Source organism: Monodon monoceros, unplaced genomic scaffold (assembly GCF_005190385.1).
Source record: "Monodon monoceros isolate NGI ecotype Baffin Bay Population unplaced genomic scaffold, NGI_Narwhal_1 Super_Scaffold_18, whole genome shotgun sequence".
Classification (NCBI taxonomy): domain Eukaryota; kingdom Metazoa; phylum Chordata; class Mammalia; order Artiodactyla; family Monodontidae; genus Monodon; species Monodon monoceros.
The window spans coordinates 144,959,045-144,975,556 of NW_021703774.1; the positions used below are offsets into that span (position 1 = coordinate 144,959,045).

Sequence of the window (16,512 nt, forward strand, 5' to 3'; positions counted from 1 at the left end):
AGGAGCAGAGCACCTATGGGAGGTGGGAGGGGGATGGAAGAAGAGGCAGGTGAGGGAGTCGGGGCCCATGACCATGATACTGAGGCTCCAGAAGTACCTGTTCCTGTGGCCACCGGGGTCTAGGACAGTTTTCACCATGGAGTTTCTTACGGCAGTCAATACCGAGGAAACTGCTGTGACAGGGTCTGGCAGGCGCAGATGTCTTTAATCTGAGATATGGCCAGAGACAGGGCTGAAGCCTGCCGGGGTGGGAGAGGCAGGGCTTGGGCTGAGCTACACAGGCGTGTCTGGTAGAAGGCTGCCGGCCAGAGTGTTAGGAGGACCACAGACCCGGCCCCTCTCCACTGGCCTGAGCTGCACAGGAGCCAGGCGCCCAGGCGGTAGCTGCTGGAGCACGTGAGCCTGGGACCCCGGCCCGGAAGTGCCGAGACTTGTGCCTTGTCACCAGTGATCATGGCCTGGGCCACATCTCCCACACACATGCAAGTGCCGGCAAAGTCACCCTGGCCGTGGGCGTGATGAATGGCTGCACAGTAATGAAATGGAGACATCAAGACGGGTGGCGGGAAGACGGAGTGTGGCAGACGGGCCGTCCCCACGCAGCGGCAACAAGAAGGATCGCCCAGCGGCCGGGGGCCGTCAAGGGAGAAATTACACATTTACTCTGCCTTTTTCTTACTGCGACGGTGCCCATACATCACCGCTGGGGCCAGGAAGGGACACGCCGGCCAATTTCCAGCATGAGTTATGGGACTCAGAAGCATTCAGACCAGGCTTCTTGCTGGCCCAGCATCACCCGGCCTAACCTGAAGCTGGAGTTGCTGCCACCTGGGGATAGGACCCACTGGTTTAGAGCCTATGGCTCCTGAATCTGAACCTGCCTCCCACCCCCACCCGTGTACCTCTGGGCCCACAGGGGAAGGCTCTGGGGGCCATCTAAATGTCTTCTCTTCCTCTTTTCAGATGACTGCAAGAACATCGCCAACATCATGAAGACACTTGCATACCGAGGCTTCATCTTCAAGCAGACATCAAAGCCGTTCTGACTGGCCGAGGATGGGATGGGGCAGGACAGGGTAGCTGCTTGGCCCAGCCCAAAACCCTCCTCTCCCTCACCAGAGGGGCAAAGGGAGAGTGGCACAGCTCTACGTCCAGAGTGTCCCCCAGCCCGCCCTGTGGGCTTGTGTCCTGGGTAAGGCTTGGCCACTTGGCCCCTCTGGAACAGACACTTTGTGCCCCCTACCCCCTCCCCTCAACCTCAGCCCAGTATCAGGCCCTCCCATTGTGGGCCTGGGCTGGGGGACCTCCTCCTCACTGTCTCCTCCCAGTACAGGCTTCTTGCTGGGGCCACCAAGCCCCCCTGTGCCCCCTCCCATCTGTAGTGCATGGTGTGTGGTGCCCCCAGGGCTCCAGGACAGATCAGGCCCCACCTTGTGTCTACCCCCATCCCCGCTGTGAACGTGCCACTGAATAAAGTCGGGGAAACGAGGCCCTGGGTGTGTGTGTGGACCAGGCAGTGCCGTGCCTGACACTGTCTGGATGTGCAGGGGTTACAGCATATGCCAGGCTGCCCTGTGCTCAAGGCCACCAGTAGAGCTGGCAGTCTCTGGAGCACCTAGGGGACCCACACCGAATATGCACAGGGCCCTGGGGACTGTCTGAGCACAAGGCTGTGTTCAAAGCAGCCGGTATCTACGGTCACTGCTGTGTGTGAACCAACCTGAGTGCAGAACCACGGGTGTTCCTGGATACAGGTGTTTGGACAAAGCTGGTCAGTGGTTAAAGGGCTGCTAAGGGCCTCAGTGCAGGCAAGCCCCAGCCCCATCCCCATGGAGTGGGTATGGTGATCCCCCTCCTGCCCACCCTCCCAGCCAGGGGCATGAGAAGTGGTGGGAAGGAAAAGGAAGCAGCCCAGTCCAACTCAGCAGCTCTATTTACACAGCACCATCCCACACCCCGTGTGGCCCCTCACGGCTTCTTGGCTTTCTTCACAGAAGAGGAGCTGGAGGCCGATTCCCGTCGCTTCCTCTGAGGAGACACAGAAGGTGCTGAGGTCAATGGCCCCCAGGGTCAGATTCAGGCTGGGTGCACGTGTTTCACTCTCTGAGTCAGGAAGGTGATGCCCACTGACCGACCACCCACTCCCTCATTCTCAGAACCCCTCAGAGTGACGACTCCTGTTGCAGGCACTAGAGGGGGTGGGGCCTGCGTACGCACGTGCGTGTGCTCACTAGCAGGGCCAGTTTGCTCTCCCGGCCTCTTACCGAATTGGGTGTGAGGGGTGCGCCCACCACATCAATGATGGCGTCCTTGCTGGGGTCCGGGCCGAGACCAGGTTCAGGCACCGCCGGCTCCGCCGGGGCCGGGGCCGGGCCCGATGCCGGTGTGGCGGGGCCCCCCAGCACACCGGCCCGGGCCAGCGCCTCGTGCCGGTGCCGCAGCATCTGCAGCTCGTACTCGCAGTTGGCGCACGCCTGCTTGAGCTCGTAGAGCAGCACCAGGTCACTCCGCAGCTCATTGAACATGTGCACCAGCTCCTCCGTGGGCGTCGGGCTCAGTTCTGTGGGCAGGTGGGTGGAAGGCACAGGGACAGAGCTGGGGGCCTGTGGGGAGGCCAGCAGCCGGAACTGCCCCCCAGGCCCGGCCTTTATCCGCGGCCTCGGTGGGGACGTCCTGAGGGGCTGGCCCCCGCACTCACCCACACCCAGCTCCAGCAGCATCTGTTCCAAGGCCTTGATCTTCTTCTGTCCCACAGAGCTTGGCAGCTTCATCTGCAATGACCCAGGCAACTAAGCCCTCTCCCCGCCACAAGCGGTTTAGAATGAAGGAGACTAAAGGAAGTGGGGGGAGTGGAAGAGAAGTTAACCCCTAGAGGCAGCTCTGGGTCACAGAAGAAAACAGCCAGTAAGCGGAATAGAGTGAAAGCTGTGAGCTCGGCCTGGCATCCCCCTGAGATCCCAGTACGTCCGCCTCCACCTGCACCGGCCCCATGGCCTGCAGCATTCAGGCCGCAGAGCCCAGGGCCCAGACACAGTGAAGGAGGTGACTCACGTACCCGCTGGCTCCGCAGCGTGACGCCTGCGGACTTGAAGTCTGGGAACTTGATGCCTGCAGTCTCAGGAACGGCCTGGGGGAGAAGGAGTTACGGAGACCAGGGTGTCACGGGGAGAGGGCCCAGCGTTAGTCCCAGCCCCCTGCCGGCTCCGCGTGCTCTCAGAGCCCTCCACCCTGAGCTGGGCCGACTTGGTCTCCACACCGGCTTCTCAGCCTCCTTCTTCTGGGGGAGCTTCTTCTTGGGGGCCTTGCGTTCCGTGCGCCGCTGCTCGGCAGTGGTATCCGCCGCTGTTATCAGCTTCTGCAGGTCCTGGCTGCGCTTCTCCCGCTCCTTCTTCCGGGCCTCGATCTTGCGCAGCTCCTGCAGCAGGTACTCCTCCTCTGCCACCTGGGAGAGAGACGCTGAGACGCCCGTGAGGGTCATGGCGCGGTGAGAGGAGATGGGGAGATGGAGGGGTGCCGGGCTGTCTGTGAGGGAACCTGAGCAGCAGGGGATCGTGAGGGAGGTGAGGGCTACAGAGAGCAGGGAGGATGGCCGGCGAGAGGCAGGACTGGATGGGGGCGGGAAGAGGGGGAAGAAGGGGAGCTGGGTCGAGGGAGTTGAGGGTATGGAGGAGGGAGGCAACGGTCAAGGGGTTTCACGGCACGGAGCAGAGTCTGTGGGACTTGGGCTGACCTGCTCTGGGGTCCGGTTATAGAGACGCTCCAGCTGTTCCTTCCGCCGTCGCTCGTGCCCAGCATCAAACACTGGTATCTTGAGGTCTGTGCCTGGCACGGCCCGCACGTTGGCAAGCTTGGCACAGATGTGGTAGTAGCGCTCCTTCAAGTCCTCCACAGAACGCTTCTGAGGATAAAGATATAGAGAGAGGAAAGATGAATACTCAGAGGCATGTGGAAAGGAGAACATGAAGGTAGTGGGCCTGCCACGCCCGGGGGTTGGGCCCACATGCAAATGCACGATACCAGCTCACCTTGAACTGCTGGTGGTCATACCGGTCGTGGATAACAACAAAACGTAGGTCAAAGCGGCGGCTAAGGTCAAAGAGGTGGTCGGTTTCTGCCTTTGTCCAAGCGTCGTCATGAAGATAGAGCTGGTACTCCTGCTCTGAATACACAGGCACCTGCACCGTCTGCAGGCATGGAGGGACAGGGGCCCACGTCACGGCACGTCCCGCAGGCTCCAGCAGCCTGACCACAGCCCCTCCTGTTTATTGTCAATCCCTGGGCTGGACAAAAGCAAATCCTCTGCCTGGGACCCTGCACAGGGCACCTGGAGATGATGTTTCCAGAGCAAGAAAAGAAACTGCTTGACCAAAGGCCCTGGCAGCCTCTAGAACTGTTGCCTGCCTCTGAATCCACTCCAGGACCAACTTCATCATGCCTTCGGCTCCAGAGCCTCGGTAACAGGACACATGCTCCTGACCCGATGGTTAAGGTGAGGGGACCACGTGTAAGTGCTTCTGGGGAGTCCAAAGGTCAACTTTGGAGTAAGGAAGATGGCTAAATTCTGGAGAAAGGCCCAGAAGCCCTAGTCATGGCACACTTGTCTGAAGCACTCCTGCCACCCAGTGGTGACAGTGAGACTTGCAGCTCCCCCGGAGCTGGCCAAGGTCACATCTCTAAGGAAAAGGCACCTGAATCCTACTCGCAACATACACCCCCCACCCCAACACCCATGCCCTGTCCCCCAGACCTCCCTCAGGGACAAACAGCACCACCACCAGCTGCGTCTATCAGTCAGAGACCCCAGGAAAGAGACAATGCTAGGCTGGACCATGGAAGTTTCTCCATCAAAGACCACATTGGCTCTGAACCTGCTCTCAAAACCCTTATGTCCAGCTGCCTCTTGGACATCTCCTACCGGAGATCCTATATACATCTCAAACTGAATATGTTCAGGTGATACATGTTAACTAGGTTTACTGGGGTGGTCATTTCACAATATATACAAATACTGGATCATTATGTTGTAACCCGAAGCTAATATATGTATGATATATAATAATTATACCTCAATTTAAAAAAAAAATCCTAATATGTTCAGTACTGAGCTCATCGCCCTCCCTCAAACTCCTATCTCCCCCAGTCCGGATCTCAGTCAGTGTCACCATCACCCAAGCGGAAACCTAGCAGGCATATTTAAATCCTACCTTTACCCTTGACCCATCCCCTTTCCCACATCTGTGGATTTTACCTCCCAATTCTGTATCTCCTCTGCCACAACCCTGTCCAGACCACCACTACCCCTTGCCTGGATAGAGAAACAGCCTCCCCACTGGCGTCTCTGCCTCCATTTAATCCTCTTCCAAACAATTCTCCATCTGCAGCCAAGATGTGACCTCTCTGAACACTGCTACTTAAAAAGAAGCTCACCGTCAAGCAAGGGAGATGGTCATTCATTCAACAAATATTTATCATGGGCCTGCTAGCCCTATGCTGGGGACACAATGCTGAATAAGACAGACAGGGGCCTTGCCTTCTCAGAGCTCACAGTCCAGCTGAAAATTTAGTAAAGTGCAGCGAATTTGATGACAAAGGTATGCCTAGGGTATAATGAGTGACACCTGATGCAGCCTGGGACAAGGGTTGTCAGGGAAGAGGTAAATGGAGCCTGGTTCAGTCTTAAGGTTAAGTAGAACTGAACCAGTGAGGGAAGGCGCTGGAGAGACTCCTAAGCAGGGGGGCCACATAAACAGCGATGAGAGAGAAATGGCCTGATGTGTGCGGGCTTGGCAGTCAGGGACACTAAGGGAAACAAGAAAAGGGTGAGACAGGGAGAGGCCTGAAGAGAGCCTGGAGAGTTGACAGAGGCAAGATGCTGTAAGCCTTGTGTGACTGCTAAGGAGTCTGGAATTCATCCTGTGGGTGACGGGAGTCAGTTAGGTTAGTTTTAAAGAGAGGAGTGAGATGGTCATGATTCTCTTTTACAAAGACCACCCTGGCAACAGTGAAGACGGGGTGAAACATGAGCCTGGGAGACCAGCTGGCAGGTTTAAGAAATAATCCAGGTGGGAAGTGAAGAGGCCTGAAATAAAGCAGCACCAGTGGAAGGTAGAGAAAAGGGCATGGACTTGAGAGGCTTTAGATTAAACATCATAGGATGTGACAACTGGCTGTGAGGGGTGAGAGAAGATGCTGTCATAGGTAACTCCTATGTTTCTGGCTTGAGCAGGAAAGCGGCTGGGGAGCCACAGACTGAAAGCGGGACCCCAGGAGAGAGCAGTATTGGAGGGAAGATTGTTAGTTTCCTTTACTTCGACTTCACTCTCCACCCAGTCACCACGATCTTTCTAAAATTCAAATCTGATCCCGACACCTCTCTACTTAAAATTTGCCAGTGGCTCCCTAAAGACATCAGAGCAAAGCCCAAATTCCTGAGCCTGGCTGCCAAGCCCTGCCTGATGTGGCCCTGCTGCCCTCTCAGGTCTCATCTCCCACCATATCCTACCTTGGACTTCAGGCTCCATCAACAGGGAAATGCCCACAGCATCCCACACATATGACTGATTTTTCATTTATGCCTTTGCTCATGATGTCCCCTCTGCCTGAACAAGTCACTGCACTCCTTTTCTACTATTACCTGGTAACATCCTTCGAGACTCAAATCAATACCATATGACCCAGCAATCCCACTCCTGGGCATATATCCGGAGAAAACTCTAATTTGCAAAAATACATGCACCCCTATGTTTATAGCAGCACTATTCACAGTAGCCAAGACACGGAAGCAAGCTAAATGCCCATCGACAGATGAATGGATAAAGAAGATGTGGTATATATACAATGGAATATTACTCAGCCATAAAAAAGAATGAAATAATGCCATTTGCAGCAACGTGGATGGACCCAGAGATTATCATACTAAGTGAAGTAAGTCAGACAGAGAAAGACAAATATCATATGACATCACTTATATGAGAAATCAAAAATATAATAGAAATGAACTTATTTACAAAACAGAAACAGACTCACAGACATAGAAAACAAACAGTTACCAAAGGGGAAGGGGGAGAGGGATAAATAGGAGTTTGGGATTAGCAGATACAAACTACAATATGTAAAACAAATAAACAAGGTCCTACTGTATAGCACAGGGAACTATATTCAATATCTTGTATTAACCTATAATGGAAAAGAGTAAGAAAAAGAATACACACACACACACATAACTAAATCACTTTGCTGTACACCAGTAACACAACATTGTAAGTCAACTGTACTTCAATTAAAAAAAAAACTCAAGTTCTAACTTCTCCAGGAAGTTTCCATGACCTTCAGTTCCTCCCAATATGGCATGTATCCCACCAAACTGTAATTGCCTGTGCCTCCCCCCAGCGCCCCATCAACATGCAGAGTTTCTAGAGGGCAGATACTGTGTCTGATTCATGTTTGTGCCCTCACTGCCTCAGGCTTGACTCGGCATGCAGTAGTATTTACTAAATACAAAATGAACACTCTTTTGTCTTTACCTCAAATTGTCTCATCCAACCTTCCCAACCCCACCTCAAATCTCTTACCTCTTGCTTATCCCTTCTCAGTCTTACATCTCCAGCCTCTCCCTCCACTGGACCTGAGGGGCCTAAGGATGGTGGTGAGGGGCCTAAGGAGGAAAACCAGTTTGGGGGCATGGGGGAGAATGATGGGTCACACCTGGACGTACTGAGTTTGAGAGACCTGTGAGCCATCCAGGGGGAGGTGTCCAGGTGCAGGTGGGTATACTGGCTGCGGGGAAGGAAGTCAGGACTTGGGAGTCCTGGGTTCAAGCCCCCAGTGCTTGCAGGCTCGAAGTCTAGGCTGCTCCAAGCTGCAGGGACTGTGGGGCCGTATCGTGAGTGGCTTAAACAACAGCCTAGGGAATCCGAGCCCAGCCCAGCTCTGCTTCTCACTGGCTGGGTGAGTCTGTATAAGGCCCTGCCATCTGAGCCACAGTAATCTAGACCAGAGATAATTCAGCTTGGCTTAGGGTACAGAGAATGAAGAACACAGGCAGATGGGATTTATTATAGAAACAGAGTCAGCAGGACTCAATGACTAGATGTATCACTGAAGTCTAACTCAAATGCCAGCTTCTCAGAGAGGCCCTCCCTGACCACCCTATCTATTAGCCCTCCCCTACACCTACAAGTTCACTCTTTATCTCATTTCATATCCTGGTTTTATTTTATTGACGGCTCTTATCTGAAAGAATCCAATTCATTTGCTTACATGTTTGTTATCTGTCTTCCCCTACCTTCTTTGTTCCATTGTTGATTGAAATAATATGAGAGCTAAGGGAGAAGCTAAGTCAAGGATGATTCCCAAATTTGTGGTTTGGGCAACTGGGTGGATAGTGGTGTCATTCATTCACTTATGTGAGGAACAGGTTTGGGGGTGGGGAACTGAGAGAAGATTATGAGTTCTGCTCAAGGGTATCCATTTGATCTGAAGTACCCGTGGGGCCTTCGGGGAGAGAGGTAAGCAAATGACTGGATATATGTGGACTGCTGCTCTGGACTGGAGATACTGAATTGGGGTTAATGGCATACAGAGGGTAACTGAGGTCACAGGGTAAATGAGACACACTAGGGAGAAAGTGGAGAGTGAGAAGAGTAGAGGACCTAGGACACAGCTCTGAAGAATAGCGAGAAATAAAAGGCTAAAGCAACAAACCAAAACTCAGAGCAGGTCTAGGAGAGGACAGGATCCCATGGGCAGTGAAGACCCACAGAGGTATTTGCACCAATGACTGAGTGGGCAACCACTGTTAATGACCTGGCCTGAGGGGGCCTCTGGAGCCAACTAGGAGACTGGAGTGCTCAGGCAAGTGGCTCAGAGTAGGTGGGCAACCTTGGCCTACGTCCCAATGGTGGTGGCTCACCTTATTGAACCTGGCGAAGGGGTAGTCCTTGCCCTCCTCTGCTGCCCGTCGCCAGTGGAAGAACATGGCTCCATCCTTGCGGGCTGGGTTGGTGAATGGCATCCACTTCCACGGCCGTACCTTCTTGGAGCCCAACTTGGCCTTCACTGTGCGGTAGCCTTGACCAGTGTCACTGGGTAGCAGTGGGGGTGCATCCCTGGAAGCAGGGTTTAAGGAGGTGAGAGATTACAGTCAGAAGGTGTGTAGAGAGCCTTTGGACCCAGGCTGCTGATCTACCATAGAGCAAGGAAGTCACGTCCTGGAGTGAGACATCCGAGCTCCCACATCTTAAGCAAGCGTGGAGAGGGGAGCGGGGAGAAAACTGGCTGGGAAAATTAGGAGTTAGGGACATGCAGGTTGGTCAGGGACCAAAGCCTGGGGGATCTGGGATTCTAATACTTGCTTCTTGTCAGAGTAGAGCAGTGCATAGACCTCCCGGTGCATGCCCTCGGGCCTCTTGAAGGTCAGTGTCTCAGAGGACTTCTTGGACTTTTTCTGGGGAGGGAAACCACAGGAGAGGAACCACAGGCTAGACTCCCTTCCCTGAAAATTCTTTAGCCCAGCTCAATCCCTGAACAAACCAGCATCTACAGGTACAATGACACACATACACACTGTGACACATAATGACACACTATGAAGGTACAGAAACCCACTCAAGGGGCACCTGGGTCTGAGCAGGTCATTCCCCTCCACACCCGTACCTCAGAGCCCTACCTGTCAGAGCAGAAGATACTTTTCCAGCATCTCTCAGCATGTCACACCGAGTTGATGTCCCCCCAATATCCCACAAGTGTCACACTCTCTAGGTCCTGTCTTACAAATGTCACACCCTCTTGGTCCCCACCATTTTCCACGGGGTCCCACCTCCTCCATCCCATCTCACCAAGGTGACACATATTCTCTATCCCGTTATTTCACATCTTTTACCGCCCATCTCACAAGAAGTGTGGCACCTCATCTTTCCCCGAGCCGTCTTCCGTTGTCACTCCTACCCACCACTTCACTAACGCTACCCAGCGCTCTCAGGCACCACTGCTACCTTGTCCGGATTGATAATGTCCTTCTTGCTGATGGTCCCGGAGGCTGCATCCCCCTCTGGACCCCCGAGTTCTAGAATGTCCCGCACATCCGCGCCCGTAGCCATCGCGCCCGAGAGATGGGGGAGCGCCTGAGGAGCTACCAGGCTCAGATCGGGGGGCAGAGCCACTTCAGCCCCAAGTGGGGGCGGGGTGAAGAGGCGGGCCGCGAGGACGAGAGTGGCTCAGGGTCAGGTCGGGGCCCCGCCACTGTCCCGCCGCCTGGGTCTCCCTAACGGCCCCAGCTGCCTCCTAAGCCCCAGCGCCTCCGCACCTAGACGTCCGGGCTGCGGCCCAGCGACTCCCCTATCCCCGCAAAGCCGCAAACAGAAACTTCCGGTCGTGCGCGTTAGAAATGTGGCCGTCAGGAACACTTCCGGTCTGTGCTTAGCGGAAACCGAGCCGGCTGGTAACCCAGTGTGAAAACTACTGACCGCGCAGGGACTGCTGCACTCCTTGCCTCCCAGGAGCCCGCGCGTTTCCTGGGCTGCCTGCTTTCTGGCATTTTCCCTCTGCGTTGCTCCGTCGCGCAATGAAGAGAGAGTGCACAGCTTTGTGACCTTGGAAGTCGCTTAATTTCTCTGAACTCGTTTCTTCACTTTAAAATGGAAATTGTCATGGTACCTGCGTAAGTGAAGTGCCAATAATCCATGTAAAACATTTGTACGGTGCCTTTTTTCATTACATAAATTAGTGGTATTAATTGTCCCTGTTCATTAAGTGCTAAGTACGTACCAGATACTGCTACGCGTTCGAGATGAAGAGATCAACTGGACAAGGCAGAGTTTCCCAGGGTGGCTGCCAAGATGGAGTGAGGTCTGGACCCTCGCTTGCACCTCCTCTGATGAGGTGGGGTGTGGGTTGGGGCCTCATGGGGCTTTCCTGGAGCCCAGCTTCCTGGAAATTCACTAGTCTGGGAGCTAACTGCACTAGTGTGGGTTCCAAAGAAGTCCAAGAACACAGCCCCAAACAGGTAGCAGCTGGAAGAAGTATCCCTCAAAGGAAGAAACTTGCTGATCTCCCTGGAGAGAGAGAAACTTCTAGAACAGGAGGTCCTGAGGAAGCACAGAAGGGACAGGAGAAGCAGCTCCCAACTTCAGCCTCTGCAAACTAGCCTGTAGACATGGAGGACACTGGGCATTGAGCATGGGGGATGGAGTGGAGCTTGTAAGGTATTAAGGAGACCAGGCCCCAAGCCAGGTGCATGTCAAAAATCCAAGCGGGGCCTGGAGAAGCAGACAGCCCACACAAGTGAGCTATCAATGTTGTAACTTATTCTGGCTTGGAGGCATATGGGGACATAGCTGCTGCAGCCCACAAGCCTAGCTAGACCCTGAAAGTTTGAAGAACTGGGCCTAGAGGTACAAACCTTGCCCTGTTCCTGAGGCCTGATTCCTGGGTGAATCCTCTGAGCTCTAAACAGTTTCCAGGGGAAGCCAGGGTCTTGCAGCAGAAATTGCCCACAGGGTAAGGGAATGATCCTTGGAGCGAGAAGTGGGAGAGGGTCCTGCACCTCTGCCTCAAAACCCTTGACTCTGCCTGTAGTTACTGTGTTGCATAATTATTTGTTTAAGATGTGTTTCTCTTGATAGAATCATTTCTGTGAGGGCAAGGATCGTGGTACATAAATGTGTGTATGTGTAAGGCATTATTCTAGGCTCTGGGGATGCAGTGGGTGAATGAGATACAAATATTTCCCAGTGGGGCTTGTAACTAGCATATGAACAATAAAATAGATAGTGTAAGTTTGATGGTGACAAGTGCTGTGAAAAAAATAAAATAGGGTAATAGGATGGGGGACTATGTGGAACCTCAGGGAAGTTTTCTCCAGGGAGCTGAAATCAGAGCTGAGGTTTAAGTGATGGAAATAGCCACCTGGGGAAGGAGAGTTTCAGACATGAGGAATAACACGTGCAAAGTCTCTAAAATGGAAGGAACTATGTGTTGAAAGGACATAAAGAAAAAAGGCCAGTGTGGTGGCTGTTGGGTGAGGAGGGGGAGAATAGGAAGACTTAAGATCAGAGGTAGGCATTGGGGGCCATGATAAGGTGTTTACCCTAAGGTTAATCATTTGTCATTCTGTCTTGGCCATGGCCTGGTTCTGTCGCCATCCTGGAGTGCCACCTTAGCTGCTGCCATTAAGAAATCCCCCAGAATGACGGGTCCAGAGCTGCTCATTCCTTCGGGAAACTGAGTCCAGGGGTTGGGGAAAAGAGGACGAGAGAGGGATGCCTCTCTCTTGACCCTTCTGGGGAGCCACTGCTACACTTTCTCTACCAGACTGCAGGTGACAACGGGTCTCCCTGCCAGCCCCGAGAGGAGCTTACTCTGCGGTGCCCACCCAGCTGACCCTCTTCAGGAACCCAGCATCACTTCTGAAGAGACTCTTGCATTGCAGTGTCCTATTGAGGGGCCTGGGAGAGGGACTTCAGGCTGGGGTGCTCTGGGGCTGCAAAGTTGACTTTAACAGAGTTTTTATTCAATCCTGAGAGCAATGTGAAGCCATTGAAGGGTGTGTGGAGGTGGCATGGGGAGGAGAGTTAGGAAGAAGGCTGAAAAGAGTCAGATCCATCTTTTAGAAAGATAACTGGTGGCTTGCCAGTGGGGAGGATGAAGCTGGAGGCAGGAGAACCTGGTGAGAGGCAGCGGTAGAGTCAGCTGGGACTGGGGGCTGGTTGGCTGTGGCAGTAGGATGCAGAATAAAAAAGAGTCGCAGAAGCCCCTCCCTCCTCAGCCTCTCTGTTCACAGCTGCACCCAGAAAGAGTGGACTGGAGCTCCTGAGTGCCTGGCCTGGCTCTCTCCTTCCTTTCCCCCTCTCCCCTCCTCCCCTCTCCTACCAAGACTATTCACTCCTTAAGCATGGCACTGGGTCTCCTCATCCTCTGGTCTCTCCCAGCATGTGCCCTATTTGCAGGGGCTCCTTAGAAACTGTGGGAAAGGGAAGGTGGTCTGTGTGTGGTGTGATCAAGATCCAGAACCGCTCAGTCTGACCTGGTCTTGCTCAGGTTAATTATGAAGAACATTTTCCAACTAATAGGACAAATTTCCCACTTTTTGAAATGCGCGAAGAACATGATTAGGAAAGTCACAGAAGAGGTGCAGTAACCATACAGATAAGCATTCCACCTCACTGGGATTGAAAGAGCTGAAAAATTGAAAGCTATAATGAGAAATCATTTTATGCCTATCAGATAGGTAAAACTTGAACATAACTGTGATACCTATTTTTGACAAGGATATGGACGACATAGGCACCAGCCTACTGTTGGTGGGAATGTACATTGATTCGATTTTGTTCATTAGTTCATTCAACAAATAATTGTTTAGTACTTACTGTAAGCCACTTAGATATGCCACTACATGCCAGGCCCTGTGCCATAGAGGCCTCAGCAGTCCAGAAGGAAAAGTGATCACTGCCTTCAGCTGGTACATTAGGAACTGTGCACTTGATCGTGTGAAAGTTGTACCTCAATAAAAAGAAAAACAGGTAGATGGGAACTGGAGCTGCCAATGAGGCCTGATCAAGATGACAACCTCTCCAAAGCATCCTGCGCCCCTGGGGGGAAAGCCAGTGGGGCGCACGAGATTGGCAAAGTCGAGGGCAAGGAGCTGGAGGACGGTGGCATCGACAAGGCCTGTGTGGTCCCCGGCCAGTTCTGGGGGCCAAAGAAAGATCAAGACCTCCTCTGGGAATGGCTGGAAGACACGTGTGGCACCAACAGGGAGCAGTCCCCGGACAGTGCCAGGTGACTTCCGGAGGGGAGCGCCTCCCTTGGTGCTCTCGGGAGCCCCGCCCCCATCCCCAGCCCCAGCGCTGAGTCTCCAGAGTTTGCGGCTGGGTGGACACTCCACCTCCATCCTCCGCAAAGGAAAAGATTGCTGTTGTCAAACTCACCGCCCATGTATTCCAGGGTTTGTGGGAGTTCTCTCCCCGCACCATTTCAGCTTTTTTGGAATTCGTGCTCTTGCAGGCATCTCCCTTCTCCTTCCCCTGCCAGTTCCACGTCGACAATTACCAGCTTTCCTGAGTGGACTCCTGGCCCCTTCCCTCACCCTCGCTCCCCCCACCTGTGGTCTATTTTATGCCATTTGGCTTTTTTTTTTTTTTTTTTAGTTCAGTCTTTCCAGCAGCCAGAACTCTGAGAAATAAGTTTCTACTGTTTAAGTCACTCAGGCTATATAGTATTTGTTAGAGCAGCTCAAACTAAGACAACTTTTTTTCTTCTTTTATATACATGTTGTATTTTTCTTTGAGCCAGTCCTTCCAAAATCTTGGAGTATCTTACAAACTTCTTTGCAAGTCAGTTCTTTAGCTTTCCTAAACTAAATAAATAAATAAAAATTAAAGTAAGAAACAAGATGCCACAGCTTATACCACTCACCTCAAAGAAAGAGTTAAAAGCTTGGTGGCCCTCTTTGGGTTTGGAGGCGATGTGTACTATTTTGGGGCATGCTGCTCTGACTCACTTACCAGTAATCTGTAAGTTTAGAGAGGAACCTGGCTCCAAAGGGGGTTCTCCAAAAGGTAGGTCCAGGTTGCAATGCAAGCTGTGTTACCAGTCGGGCCTGATTATCCAATAGACCCAATGGTTTTGGAAGTATTTTGTGACAAAAAACTTACATATACCTTCTGGCAACCCCAACTGGAGAATTACAGCATGGGCACCTAGGATTCTGAAGTAAGGCTCTGATCCCACCTGCAAACCACTGGCTACTACTTGAAAAGCAGTCTTTGGCTTACAGCGACCCTGGTAGAAACTGAACATTTGTCCACGAGATGCTGTGAACCCACCCAGTGTGAACTGAGAATTATCCAATCCCCTGGACCATAAAGTTGGTGATGCAAGTCAGCATTCCATGATAAAATGTAAGGGGTATTTAGACCTTTCTTATTTTCAATTACAAATACTTAGAGCTATAATTCTTACCCTAATGACTGCTTTAGCTGCATCCTACTAATTCTTTTACATTTTCATTATCATTCTAATTTCCCTTGTGATTGCTTCTTTGATCCATGGATTGTTTAGAACTATGTTGCTTAATTTTCAAATATTTGGGAGTTTTCTAGGTATCATGATTATTGATATCGAATTTAATTTTATTGTGGTCATAGAACATATTCTATATGATTTCAATCCTTTCAAATTCTTTTTTTTAATTTAATTTTATTTTTTTATACAGCAGGTTCTTATTAATTATCTATTTTATACATATTAGTGTATATATGTCAATCCCAATCTCCCAATTCATCCCACCACCACTCCCCACTCCCGCTCTCCCCCCTTGGTATCCATACGTTTGTTCTCTGCATCTGTGTCTCTATTTCTGCCTTGCAAACCAGTTCATCTGTACCATTTTTCTAGTCAATCCTTTCAAATGTATTGAGGTTTGTTTTATGGCCCAGCATGTGGTCCATTGGTGAACATATCGTGTGTATTTGAAAAGAATGTTTACCCTGCAGTCCTGGTACAGAGTTTTATAAATTTCAGTTAGGGCAAGATGATTGATGGTATTGTTCACATAATCTATGTCTTTATTGATTTTTTATGTCTCTTAGTCTATTGCTGAAGATTTTTTTTTTCATCTCCAGCTATGATTGTGGAATTGTGTATTTCTTCTTTTAATTCTGTCAATTTTTGCTCCACATATTTTGAAGCTCTGTTATTACACATTTTTAATTATTATTTCTTCCTGGTGAATTGATCATTTTATCATTAAGAAATATCTATCTTTATCTCTAGTAATAGTCTTGGTCTTGAAGTATACTTCATCTGATATTATAGCCACTCCAGCCTTCACAAGCTTACTGTTTGCATGGTGTGTCTTTTTCCTTCCGTCTTCTTTCATCTTTTAGAGTACATCTCTTATATACAGCCGATATTTGGGTTTTGCTTTTCTTTATCCATTCAAACAGTCTCTGCCTGTTGAGACCAATAAGTATTCATTGAGCAATGGGTGGTAAAGGAAAACATGCTTAAGCCTGGTCTCTCATTTGTATCCTTTCTACCTGATGCTGAATGCTTTTGGACACTACAGACTTTAGAGTGGATCAAATAGTTTGCAGGTTATATTGGGCAGTTCAGTTTGCAAGGTCACTTGTCCTGGTTGTCCCATGGACAAGCATTCAGTTTCTGTCAGGAACCAGTAGTAAGATAAAGCTGTTTCTCAAAGGAGATCCGTTACTTATCAGACAGGGCATGGCTTTCTTCTGCACTGCTGCTCCTGGGCTCGTTATAGACTCCCTCAGCAAGATGCCTGAAACATGATTGGGATCTGGTGGGTCATGGAGACCAAGTGGCCTCTATCTACTTACATTGCAGCCTAGACCACCTGGACAATTTCCTTTGCTCTGGATTCCTCTCAAAGTTGACAGTCTTTCAGGTCACTCAGTAAGTGAGTGGGTTGCAAGACACCCAGATATGATGTATGTTCCCTCAAAAATCCAAGAAAACCACCAAGTACCCAAATTCAACTACTCTAAG

The 16,512-nt window shown here is 51.2% G+C and overlaps 2 protein-coding genes across 8 annotated transcripts in view; one reads left to right on the forward strand and one right to left on the reverse strand.

The window, feature by feature from the left end:
* Positions 1-1,797, forward strand: part of ERI3 (ERI1 exoribonuclease family member 3) — a 129,367-nt gene extending 127,570 nt beyond the window's left edge. For 4 of the 5 annotated variants that reach the window (XM_029227593.1, XM_029227587.1, XM_029227592.1 and 1 more), the window contains one exon: positions 964-1,505. In XM_029227593.1, coding sequence (XP_029083426.1) covers positions 964-1,046 — 83 coding nt within the window. In that variant the 3' untranslated portion in view covers positions 1,047-1,505. Of the gene's footprint in view, positions 1-963 lie in introns of all 5 variants that reach the window. The other variant, XM_029227590.1, reaches the window with a different exon arrangement.
* A 112-nt stretch (positions 1,798-1,909) lies between these two features.
* On the reverse strand, positions 1,910-10,380 carry DMAP1 (DNA methyltransferase 1 associated protein 1). Of its 3 annotated transcripts, none has more exons than XM_029227584.1 (10): positions 9,993-10,380; positions 9,354-9,445; positions 8,912-9,107; positions 4,026-4,184; positions 3,731-3,898; positions 3,257-3,442; positions 3,056-3,127; positions 2,699-2,771; positions 2,265-2,560; positions 1,910-2,028 (listed from the first exon to the last, which is right to left on the reverse strand). In XM_029227584.1, the coding sequence occupies exons 1-10, from the start codon at positions 10,095-10,097 to the stop codon at positions 1,969-1,971; spliced, it is 1,407 nt and encodes a 468-aa protein (XP_029083417.1). In that variant the 5' UTR covers positions 10,098-10,380; the 3' UTR covers positions 1,910-1,968. The 3 variants fall into 3 exon arrangements, with proteins under 3 accessions (XP_029083417.1, XP_029083419.1, XP_029083418.1); XM_029227586.1 differs by having other exon boundaries at positions 1,916-2,028; positions 10,304-10,323; XM_029227585.1 differs by lacking the exon at positions 9,993-10,380 and adding an exon at positions 9,668-9,954 and having other exon boundaries at positions 1,916-2,028.
* Between the last annotated feature and the right edge of the window lie 6,132 nt (positions 10,381-16,512).